Source organism: Electrophorus electricus, chromosome 10, assembly GCF_041902795.1.
Source record: "Electrophorus electricus isolate QZ-2024a chromosome 10, ASM4190279v1, whole genome shotgun sequence".
Classification (NCBI taxonomy): Eukaryota; Metazoa; Chordata; class Actinopteri; order Gymnotiformes; family Gymnotidae; genus Electrophorus; species Electrophorus electricus.
The window spans coordinates 18,165,664-18,178,276 of NC_137506.1; the positions used below are offsets into that span (position 1 = coordinate 18,165,664).

Genomic DNA, 12,613 nt, shown 5'->3' on the forward strand with positions numbered 1-12,613 from the left:
TTTGTTCTGTTTTATCTCACCGCAGAACTGCCACCCGCTAATTGCTGTGTGAATTTCCGTGTGGATTTACTTCATGTATAGGGGCATGTTTATTTGTTTTGTGATGCATTTCAAATGCAAATTCAAATTGTGTGGCCAGTCTTAATCAAGCAGGGAGCTGAAAGGAGCCGTGTTCCATGCTGCTGTCCCCTGGGGCCTCATTTAGGAAATGTTAGCTGAATGAGGCCTAAATTTTCTTCTGTAAGCTAGCAGGGTGTTCAGGCGCGCCAGAATTAGGATTATCAAAGATTATTGTGTTCCCACTTCCTCGTCTTGTGTGAGGATGCTCCGCTGTAGAGAAAGCAGCTCCGGTGGGGAAAGTTGTGATGAATGTGTGCCTTTATGGGTAATTATTCATAATGTGTTCTCCTGCAGTGAATGTCATGACCACCGAACGAGGGACGGAAGAGTGAATTTCAGTGACCTGACTGGAAGGCAAGCACAGCCGCGCTGGAATTTCATGCACGGAGGGTGTTGAGAGCCTGTCTGTGGTTGCGTCTTTATCAGATGTGCTGGGGGGGGGGGTCGCCGATATGATGATGCGATTTTATTCCAATACGGCTCCGGCCACTAGTCAGGAGGTGTGTGTTATCTCCAGGGGAAACTGGCCGAGCATTGTACCTGCACTGTGTAAAAGGTCAGAGGGATTGTTCGACTAAGAATCCAATCTGGGAGACATTGTATTGGAACACGGGCAGTACAGATGTAGCCATTAAGGTGACCCCGTGGAGTGTAGACGTTCGCTTGTCAGGCACGGAATGAGAGGGAGACTGGCGAAAAGAGTCAGAGGTCACAGCACCCTGCCCTTAGTGCAGATATGCTCCTGTTAGCTGATCAACCGAGGTTTTTCTTCAGTAAAAAATGCACCTGTGTTTCGCTGTATATGTGTTGTCTTTATTTTCTTCAATAGCAGAGAGATTTTAACAGGTTGCCCTTGACGACTTTTCTTTGTTTATTAGTTTATGATGTATGTGTACGTTCATGTGCCAGTGGGATGACATTGGCTCAATAACGCACGTAGACGTCTGGCAGACTGGGGCGTTCCTTCAGTATACAATTTGCGTATAAAGACAGGAAACGTATGTTATTCGTGCTCTGTCCTCTTTTAAGCAGAAACAGGTTACGCTGAGGCTGATCAGACGTGTCACTTCATATTCTGAAGTGTTCGATTCCAAGCCCCACCGACATAATAAGTCACGCCAATTTTTCTCCTGGCGTATCCTCTCGACGGCCCCTAATATTGTGCAACTCTCTGATTGCTTTAATTATAAAAGCCCAGTTTGAAGTGCCATTGTTGTCTGGGCTAATGACACCCAGGGAGCTTGAATATGAATGGGCCACGTCTCCCTCTGCTGTCCTGCTTATCTACCATCTCACTCCCACTCTAATGCTGAGGCTTTAGTCTACTCAGACGTGTGTTTGTATTTTTAAACACAACTGCCCCCCCCCCAATCCCCTACCCCCCCGCGGTCGCACCCGCTCTGTTCTTAAATGAAAAAGGCTCTAAAAATACGGCGTTTGATAGGGGCGTGGGCGCTCTGAATGCCAGATGAGAGGGAGCGTCGGCCGCGTCGTCGTTCCCAGCATGCCAGCTCTGGCGCTACCGCCTGCCGCACGCCGCGGCGCTCCCCGAGCTTCTCCACCTTTCATGTGTGAAATGCCGCGTTTGTCTCTCGTCGCTCTCTCTGCGACCTCTGTGCATGCACGTGCATGTGGGCAGAGGCCCCCTTAAAAAAAACAAAAAAACAATACCGCCAAAAAGGAGAGAGAGAGAGAGAGAGAGAGAGAGAGAGAGAGAGAGAGGCTGGCATACCAAACCCGTGCCCAGCTGGCAAGCATAGGGCGCTGCCCGCTGCAAATCAGAAATGACTGTCCTGCAGGGCCCTCGTGGAAGCATGGGGCATGAGGCTTTTTAAAGACATGCAATTAAGCTTAATTTTTAATGAATATTAATGGAATTAGTGGCAGATTTGGCTGAGATCTGCATTCGTAGGTGTGGGAATGACTAATTCATTTGGTAGTCATGAGGAGACTGCCATGGGGGCATGAGAGAGAGAGAGAGAGAGAGATGGAAAAAATACAGGGAATAAGGGCCCTTGTGAATGATCCATGAACTATATCCTCACAGCCAAGTGAAAATGATCAAGAGGAATCACTTTTCCCCCATCTCACCCTTAATACCTTTATTAAAGTTTCTTCCACCTGTGACTGCTGGAAAATCACCCAGTGATAGAAACCTTACATAAGCTAATATTCCACCGCCGCTCCTCTATAGGGTTAATGTTGTATAATTCTCCGTAGCTTTCACATTCTTTTTAACCAGCTCTTTATAAGAGCTGTTTCTCTCTGAACCCCTTTGTGATTGTTCTACATTTATACGTGAGCATGGATTACATGTGTTTCAGACACATTTATATAGCTCGTGTTTTATTTCAGAACTTGTTGGCATAATGTAATTTAATAAAAGATATTGATGAAAGTTAATGAAGACCCGTTATGGCACACGGTGCCAGACTCTTGAGGTGTACATCTTATTTCTTATAAAGAAGATGAAAGTAACCTTTAGAAACATTTCCTGCTATGAATTCTTTATTTGGATATTTACATTCGGTCGGTTTAGAACATTCTGCGTTAGACGGGGCTCCATCCAGGCAAGAACAAGTAGTGAGGATTCCGCTCTAGGTTTTAAGTTTTTATAACATAGCTGAGGGACATATGCTGTTTCAACCATGACATTGTATAAAAAAAAAAAAAAAGAAAAAAACCCTCCCACATTAATTTCAGCTGCGGAATTGATTTGGGCTTTCAGCACGGCCAGCTGAGTGTGGTGCATGGATCAGTTGTGTTGGGCTGCGCTTCTCTGCCCATCCAGTGGGCTGGAAAAAGGAAACACAGCCTGTGCTGTAGGTAATTGAGAAATTACAGCCTGTGACTGCTGGAAATAAATGCATATACTGGTTGAACTGAAAGTGAAACTAGATGATTATGTCATCACCTCCCATTGTAAACAAGAGACAGGAGGCTGACCTGGATCTGACCTACTTCTTTTGCCATTTATACACACACACACACACACACACACACACAGCACAGATGTTCACATTTACACGCACACCACACAAACACCACACACACACACACACACACACACGCACCCACACACATGGTGGTGTTAATAAATATTTCATTAGAGCAGGCACAGACCAGTGTTTTCAATATAGAATATTGTGTGTGCGTGCATGCATGTGTGTGTGTGTGTGTGTGTGTGTGTGTGTGTGTGTGTGTGTGTGTGTGTATGTGTGTTTGAAAGAGAGCACCCCCCCACCATCCAGCAGTTTATGACCTTACCTGTATTTCATTTTCACAGATTGTTTACTTTAGGAAGTGCTGTGTATTTTTAAGGAGTCTTGTATAAATGAATGACTTCCTAATAGGTAATAGAATACTTGCTGGGCACATTGCCAGTGGGCGGCTCTCATGTGTAATGTGTAAAAAGTACTGCTCCTCATTCTCTAATTCCAAAATTCAATCATTCAGTTTTAAGGCTGTGAATGTGACGTTTTTGTACACAAGACATTTCCCTTCTGTATAATTTTAGGAGAAATGTTACCTCTGAATCTGCATTGTGCAGCAGCAATGCTAAATAATGTCAACATTTATTTAATGTCTGGTGTAGCGCATTTTAGTTAGAGAACAGAAGTTTATTTGTTGAAACTTAAGAGTTGCTAGTCTGATGCAAAATTTGATTTTCTCCTGAGTATTTCAGCAGTGCTTGCATTTCTTTTGCTGAGGGGGATCTTTAATGTTTATATACAGTTGTAATGAATGTCACACTCAGTTGAATTGCTAAGCATCCTTTGGAACAGGGGTGTGACTTTGGCTTAGGTATAGAGAGAATAATATAATTCTCCAAAAATCTTATTTTATTTGTTTATTTTTTTACCTTTTACAAATTTATTCAACCTGAACCATCCAAAATGCCTGATGGTGAGAATCAGGCAGCATGTTACTCAAGACTCGGTTTCCGTCTTAAATGTTTTGTTTGTTTTGCACTTAGGAATTATGTAAACTTGTAGAATTAACTCCTTCTTCCTGTCACTCTCAGGAGGCCCCGGACAACTATGGAAACAGAAACCAATCTGTTGGGAATTCTGGGAAACCCAATCATGATGAAATGGGCTTGATCCAGCAAGACCGCCCTTCCAGCCTCCCGGTGAGTGACAAGTCTACAGATCAACAGGAATATAGAAAACCACATTGTGTCACCAGTTTTTTTTATATTTGGGGTGCATACTCACTTTGAAAAAAAAAGGTTTCATGCTGTTTGAAAACCCTGCATTCCATCCATAAGAAATTGGGAAATTTAACAGTAATAAGTAAGAGTTTCACATGATTGGCTAAAAAAATAAATAAAATTGAATGCTAGTTCCCTTAGACTTAGTCAACGTATTTGATGTTGAGTCACTGCTCTGATGTGGATTTTCTTTTTGGCGGCTGACTAACCCACAGAGTGCATTGCCAAGAATTAACCACAAACTACAGTCAGGCCTAGAAGGTAAAACAGCGTGAGACCACTTATTTGTTTAGAATTGCACAGACAGTGCTTGCTGTCATTGTTAATTGAAAGCCTTCATTGTCAAGGTTGGACTTAATAGTGTAATTTAAATGCTACTCTGCTTACACGGAACCACAGAAAGTTGAGGAAATGTCAGTTCCTTGAAATGTCAGGCAATCTTAAAGAATTCATGACTGAAACCTGGGTCCGTGTTTTGTAAAATAAAATTACAATATCTGAAAAGTCTACTTAAAGAAGCCTTATTTTTTCTTGAGTCATACCAGTTAAATTGCAGTGAAATCTGTCAAAGCATGTATGACATTGTGGAATGGATATGTTGGTACAAAACCATAAGTAGTCATGCAAATTAAAATAATAATTATAAATAAATATTGTCAATAAATGGTTGCAAATAATCACTCAAAGTCTGATATCGCCACAAATTGGCTATTGTCCATAGTGTTGCTTTGCCGGTATTTTCCATTTCTGCTTGTTTTGTGGACCTTTCGTCTTCAGAGCAACTGCATGCTCTGTGGGGTTCCACCAGGTGACTGGCCCCACCCCTCATGCTCCTTTTTTTGGATGTAAGATACTCACTATTTGCTGGAGACATATGTTTCAGGTCATGTGAGGTAAAGGGTCATCCACTGAGACATTCGAGGCATTTGGCCAGAGCTGTGCATTTAACTGAAATCCTACGGTGATGCCTGATGGTACCAGACTTTCGGATATCAGCCCATGATTGTATTCATAATTGTTGTGCAGAAAGTCCCTTTTGCATTGGTCTATTTTTGTTGGGGCACTCATCCATCCTGAAGGACACAATTCCCTCTATCGGTACCGAATGGTTTCAGACTGCTATCATGTTAGGTAGGAGACTGCTCGTCCAGCAATGGAAATCAGTTCATGCACCATCAATCACAGACTGACTTATTCTGCTTGCTAGGGTGGCGTCATATGAAGGGGTGTCCTTCTGTGCGCTGGGTAGGATAGAAGGCTATTTCTGGAAATGGGCAATATTTCTTCGTCTACGTTAGCCTCTTTTTATTCTCAGCTGCATTATACATTTTTCATTCATTTATTTCTTAGTCCTCTGTTTTAAAGTTGGGTATATTTACTTGGTCGCAGTTTCCCTGTATTATGTTTGTTTACATTCTTATGCTCTAAAATACAAGAAAATATCAATCACAAAAAAGATACTTCTCTACACCTTCGAATGAATCCTGCTTCTACTGTCAGCCCCCACCTGCCCAGTGAAGGTACACGTGCCCAGGACTTCATGCTTCGTGGATGTTTTGGGTCACTTCTCTCAATTCCCTCCGCTTTGGTATAAACCCAGTGTGGTCGGTCCATAAAGCTTTTCTCCCACAACTTTACAGGCTTTGTGATGCACATTTTAAGCTCTCTGCAACCTGCCCCTCTTGGCCGTGATGCTTGCCAGTGTTTTGCATCTGGTGGTAAAACCTCCCGAGGTCACGCAGGCGTGTTTTTCTATTTATGGTAGTCTTTGAGACATCTGTGCCTGGATTCTGAAGTGTTCTTGAGCCGCCGAGCGTGTTTTCTTCAGCCTTCCGCCGCCATTCATGTGGTCTTTTATGGGCAATGTACCAGGCGCTTGATTCTGACACAGCTAATGTTTTAAGTCTGTTTCAGCCATGTTGTGCCCTCCTTTACTTATACTAACAAAACAAAGAAGAAAAAGAAAACACTCAAGAAAAAAGCAAAACATTCCTGCCTTTAACTTTTTGGTACATTACGTAATGGTGCTGGTGGTATAGTTTTAAAAAAGAGCTGCGATTCCTGTATCCTACGCCCAATTTAGGTGTAAGTGAAGTCAAATTAATGCTGACATTTAGCACTTTAAACTCAGTTCTTGTTTCATTTCAGCTCCAATGGGCTGGAGTACAGGCCCCAAACAACAAAATCTGTGTCACTGTGCAATTACTTACAGACTTCACTGCATATGCAGTCACCCAACTCTCCTCAGGGAACTTCTCAGTTATCATAGTGTATTACCAGCTCTTCATACGTTTCAGCCCTGAAACAAGTGCACACTTGCAGGCTTAACAGTTGGAAGTGAACACGAAGCATAGCGTGCACTGCCAGCAGATTGCCGCGCTGGTCTGGACTGTGATCATGCGCAGCGTCACGTGTAACGTCTTCTGTGAGCTTTACCGCTGGAACTGAAGTAGGAGGCTTGCTGGCCGCTTCCACTCAGTGTGAAAGCTACAAGTGCGCCTAGTTCAGCAAATGGTGTCAACACTGAGGTTAGACACCCATAAAGTTTATAGACCATAGTCTACAGTCAGGCTTGTGCACTGCTTTTATGGGAATGTTTGAGACGCCGGTTTATGTGCTGTCCAGACAGCAAAGCTAAGAAGTTTAACTCTTGAGGTGTCCAGTCATATTAGGTGTGTTATCATGAGACACTGAGGAAATTTTCGCTAGAAAACTAGAAGTGAGATAGACATATATAGCGTATAGATAGAATATCATGTCCTGTACTTCTGGATTCTTACTGGTCGCTGGTGCTGTCAGTCAGGGCGGGACTAGGGCTCCTGCAGGTGATCAGCTGACCCGATTTGTTTGCGCCAGTTCTCTTTTGTCTCCATTTCACAGGGCAGACCTAGATTTCACTGGCCATTTCATACTAATGCCCACATTAAATGCGTCCAGATTTGTTTTGACTGTGCTGCCTACACAAGTAGAAAAAGGCACATTAAATTAGGTTTTGCTACACTAAGCATCATTGTACACTAAGCACCAAGCTCTCCCCCAACACACACCCTCTGCCCCCCTCTCCTCTCACTCGCTAAGAGAAAAATCATTAAGGAGGTTGACTGGAGGAGTAATTGAGGATATTTTGTGAGGCCAGGCAGAACAGGGAAAGGTGTACATAGGGGAATATGTGGAGCTGGATTCATCCTTGCAGTGTAATTTGGTTTAATTAGGCTGAGCCTTCATGGCCGGCTCTGTAGATGAAAGGAGACAGGCTGGGCTACTGCTGCTCCCAGACTCCTCTCCTTTTTTACTTTGCTATCTTGCTGTGAACTGACATTCTCACCAAATCTGTCCTTTTTTCATACAGTCTATACTTTTTCATTTGTTCTTTGACCTCTCTTCCTCTCTCTCTCTATATCTCTCTCTCTCTCTCTCTCCCACATTCTTTCTTTCTCTGTTTCTGTCTTTTTTTTTCTCTTACTCCCTGAACCCCATTCATGAAAGGGATTTTTCTTTGGTAAATGAGGGGTTGCATTGATGTGTCTGTCCTTTTCCAAAGTAAGAAAGCCCCGAGTACTTTGGAGATTTATTTGAATTCAGCTGCTTAAATCCCACAACTGCCCCAGGGCCCTTTGCTTTTGGGATTATTTCCAGCCCTGCAAGCACATGTGCTAGATTCTAATCTGCAGAGATTTCTCGCTGGGTTTTCCCCTGCCCTTTGGCAGCTAAAACCTTTAGGAGACAGTTGAAGCCAGTTTTAGGACGCTATCTGAGAAACATCCCAAGGACAATCTTTATTCAGGCGCATTAATAAACGCCTGTGGTGTGCGGTGTGAGGTGGTGAGAGGTTTGCACAACATTAGGGTATGCAGCTTCCATCTGGGTCAAGGCATCGGATCACTGTGGGATACAAAGAGAAATTTGTTTTTCCAAATCTGCATTAACACCAATTTAATCCATCTGACAGCTCCCCTCCCTTAAGAGCCGAGGCTGCGGAGCAGGTGATGTGTCCTGGAAAGCGTTGGGACAAGCCTAAGGCAGTGCTGTGCAGACGCATGCTCTTTATTTCCTTAGAACAGCAGTATTTCTCTTTCACTCTCTCATTCTCTTTGGCTCTTTCTCTCTCACTGTGCCTCGCTCTTTATGCCCTTTACTTCTCCACCTTCACCCCCAGTCTCAGGCTATAAGAGAGGCTGGCCTTGCGTCTCTGTCCTGAGGCACCTTTCCTCGTCTTTGGGCTGGGTGTGTTCCGCAGGGCAGCTTGACTCCCTGCCCCTGAGAGGCTCGGTTACATAATGTAATGTGATGAGGCTGTAGGTTTGTTTTCATGGTGTTGGGAGAACATGGGTAGGCTGTTAGGGGGAATGTCGGGGAGCGTGGGTATGGTGTTGGGGGAGTGTGGGTATGGTGTTGGGGAGCGTGGGTACAGTGTTCTGGCCTCATTGCCCTTCTCCGAGGCATTACCTGACTCCTTGATTACTTGACTTAATGAACATTTACTGTTATTGCCATACTCAAACACTTCTACAGTCTGGATAAATTGCTCGTGTGAAAAGAAGCAGGTGCCCTTATGCTCCAGAGAATGGCTCTATACCCAGTAAGGTCATCTGAATCTACTTATAGCTTGTGATATCTATTAATGAAAAAGATTTGATGTAATAACCACATAACTGTATGTGTTCTTACTCAGATATCAAAACAAGCTTTTTCTTGTATTCTTGTATTAAGCTCACTGTTCCACATCTTACGTCCTATAGAGCAAAAGGAAGTTGCTCTTTTTATCTCTGCTGTGCCGTGAACTGAGACTGACGGCGCTCAAATGAGCAGAGTATCTTCCCTCTCTGTGTCCTTGTACTTGTACACACACACACACACACACACACACACACACACACTCTCACTCACTCTCTGGGGCATGACGCGTGTGCTCCTCACAGAGACAGCAGCGTGTCCCTCGTGACCCTAACCTCTGACCCCTGGGCAGGCTTCCACCTGCCTGCTCTGTCTTGCAGTTCCTTACTGTCAAAGCATGACTGCAGGGCAAATGCCCTGCAGACTGGTTGTGGGCTTAGGCCGAATAAATAAACACAGTCATTGGTTTTTTTGACAACTTCAACAATCTCTGATATCACATTTCAAATATTCTTCCTTTCCTATTCATTATTTTTAGATCTATTAATTGTTTTATATATCTTTTAATATTTACAAATAAAAGTCCTGTGAGCAAAAATCTGCCTGGCTGAATGTACAGCAGTAGCTTGCAGAGATGGTAGGGGTAGTGTGTGTGTGTGTGTGTGTGTGTGTGTGTGTGTGTGTGTGTGTGTGTGTGTGTGTGTGTGTGTGTGTGTGTGTGGAATGGGCAGTGTGTGAAGCTGTAGTTCATGCACCTCATCTTTACACGATACGCACACACACACACACACACACACACACACACATACACACACTTTTTACATCACCATTAAAGTGTCTCACCAGGGTCTTATTCTCCTCTTCTTCATAGTCTCTCCATGATGCTCTTTCTTTTCTCCATCCACAAACGCAGGGAGTGCATGTGCACACACACACATGCACAGGTGGAAAGCATGTGCCACAGTCGTTTACTGTGGAACTGGCCATTGTATGAAACCAGTGCTGCACAAACTGGAAGTCTCACAAAGAGGGAGAGGTGGGGCACCAGCATGAGAGTGGAACTCATGTTCATCTGTCTGAGCCAAAACACCTCCTCAGAATCCGGCCCTGCAGTTACCAGTGCCTGTGTGTGTGGGTGTGTAGGTGTGTGGCTGGGTGTGCATGCGTGTGTGGGTGTGTGTGTATGTGTGTGAATGTGTGTGTGGGCATGGGTGTGTCTGTGTGCGCATGTGGATTATGGGTGGGTGGGTGTGTGCGTTTGTGTGTGGGAGTGTGTGTGTGTGAGTGGGTTTGCATATGTGTGTGAGTGGGTGTGTATGTGTGTGAGTGTGTGCTGCCCTGTTTGAATTTTTTTTTATATATGCTGACATCTTTATGAGGTTGTATTATAAAGTGTGGAAAGTTTGGGGGATGTGTGAGGCCGTTTTAGTGGCGTGTTTAGTGGAGTGTTGGCAGCAGTTCAGACTGTCTGTGCTTCCTGGGGTTTAGGTGTTGAGTGTGTGAGTGTTAGCAGCAGTTCAGATTGCCTGTGCTTCCTGGGGTTTAGGTTTAGGTGTTGAGTGGCAGCACTGGAATCTGGTTCATTTGTTGGCCGTTGAAGTGTTGGTGAAGCCTTGTGTTCAGCATGTTGGTCAGCTCTGTGGGTGTACCACTATGTGTGTGCATGCATGCATGTACTGTTTCTTTGTATGTGTCAGTCACTGAATCATCCAAAGAGTAAGAAAGAAAGAGAAAGAGGGAAAATAGAGTTATACAGAGGCGGAATTGTGTATAGAGTTATACAGAGGCGGAATTGTGTATAGAGTTATACAGAGGGGGAAGTGTGTATAGAGTTATATAGAGGGGGAAGTGTGTATAGAGTTATATAGAGGGGGAAGTGTGTATAATAGATGTATATAGAGGGGGAAGTGTGTGTAGAGTTATATAGAGGGGGAAGTGTGTATAGAGTTATATAGAGGGGGAAGTGTGTATAATAGATGTATATAGAGGGGGAAGTGTGTGTAGAGTTATATAGAGGGGGAAGTGTGTATAGAGTTATATAGAGGGGGAAGTGTGTATAATAGATGTATATAGAGGGGGAAGTGTGTGTAGAGTTATATAGAGGGGGAAGTGTGTATAGAGTTATAGTGGGGGAAGTGTGTGTAGAGTTATATAGAGGGGGAAGTGTGTGTAGAGTTATATAGAGGGGGAAGTGTGTGTAGAGTTATATAGAGGGGGAAGTGTGTATAATAGATGTATATAGAGGGGGAAGTGTGTGTAGAGTTATATAGAGGGGGAAGTGTGTATAGAGTTATATAGAGGGGGAAGTGTGTATAATAGATGTATATAGAGGGGGAAGTGTGTATAATAGATGTATATAGAGGGGGAAGTGTGTATAATAGATGTATATAGAGGGGGAAGTGTGTGTAGAGTTATATAGAGGGGGAAGTGTGTATAGAGTTATAGTGGGGGAAGTGTGTGTAGAGTTATATAGAGGGGGAAGTGTGTGTAGAGTTATATAGAGAGGGAAGTGTGTGTAGAGTTATATAGAGGGGGAAGTGTGTATAATAGATGTATATAGAGGGGGAAGTGTGTATAAATGCAGACTCCAACCAATCAGCCATCTTAATTAACTAATACATTAGGGGAAAGCAGGAGAAGGTGTGTGGACTTAATGTGTTTCCACATGCAAAAGACCCACCCTTGTCATTGTCTGCTTTTGCTCCTCTCCTCTCTTCGCCTCCCCTCTCCTCCCCTCTCCTGGGAGACAGCTGTCCACTTTCAGCAGATTCTACGCTGTGCTGTGCAGGGGTCTGAGAGAAACTGCTCCCTTAGCCTGGTCTCGTAAATGCAGCTGTTACATCCCCGTCATGAAATAGAAGAAAGAAAAAAAAAGAAGTAATTTATAAAGCAACTCAGATACACCATTGAATACCCTCCCCCCCTCCCAGGAGAGGACCCGGATGGTACAGTCCACCCTCTAACCTTCTTAGACATATTTCTAATCAGTCAGCTGCATGTTGGTGGGGCAGTGGGGAGCAGAATGCTGCTAGCACTCCCTCTGGCTGTCGGAAGTCTGAAATTACATCTGCTTTTGAAGCTGGGCACACTGTTAGTGTTGCCATAGCAACGGCCGGGACCAGTGAAACCATCCCCTCGGAGGGGCGCGCACGTGAGTGTGTGTGAGTGTGACAGTGAATTGTCCTGATGCCATTACGGTTACACTATTATCATCTCTTACATCAGATCAGATATCACTTGTTTGGTTATTAGCGCTTGACAAAATGATCGGCCTCCATCGCAAGTTATTTGGCATTTTCTATTAGGTTTGTTTAGCCCAGGGCTCTTGTGTGAATGTCACCGTGTTCGTCTGGAGAAGAAGAAAAGCTGCAGAAAAAATTATTTTCATGCATAGCGCACATCGGTTAAAATCAATGAAACTTCTGCATTTCGAGAATGGTCCACCTTGCCAGAGTCCAGAAGGAGCCACGAGACCCAAGTAGCCACTGGTGTGATGTATGGATTTTGTTCCCGGTATTTGATAAAGATGTCAGTTTCTCAAGGAGAAGACTGACTGTAGCTAACGAACCCGGTCTTTGCGGAATGCGGTGAGAGACGGCGGTGTGAACGTTTTCCACCTCTTCCACTCCATGTCCTCAAGCCTGCTCTGGCAGGTGTGTGTGTGGG

At 44.1% G+C, this 12,613-nt stretch overlaps 1 protein-coding gene across 2 annotated transcripts in view; it reads left to right on the top strand.

Annotated features, from left to right (window-relative positions):
* LOC113572154 (AT-rich interactive domain-containing protein 1B) overlaps window positions 1-12,613 on the top strand; it is a 136,897-nt gene that overhangs the window by 34,323 nt on the left and 89,961 nt on the right. For both annotated transcript variants that reach the window (XM_027001480.3, XM_027001481.3), the window contains one exon: window positions 4,145-4,252. In XM_027001480.3, coding sequence (XP_026857281.2) covers window positions 4,145-4,252 — 108 coding nt within the window. The remainder of the gene's footprint in view (window positions 1-4,144; window positions 4,253-12,613) is intronic.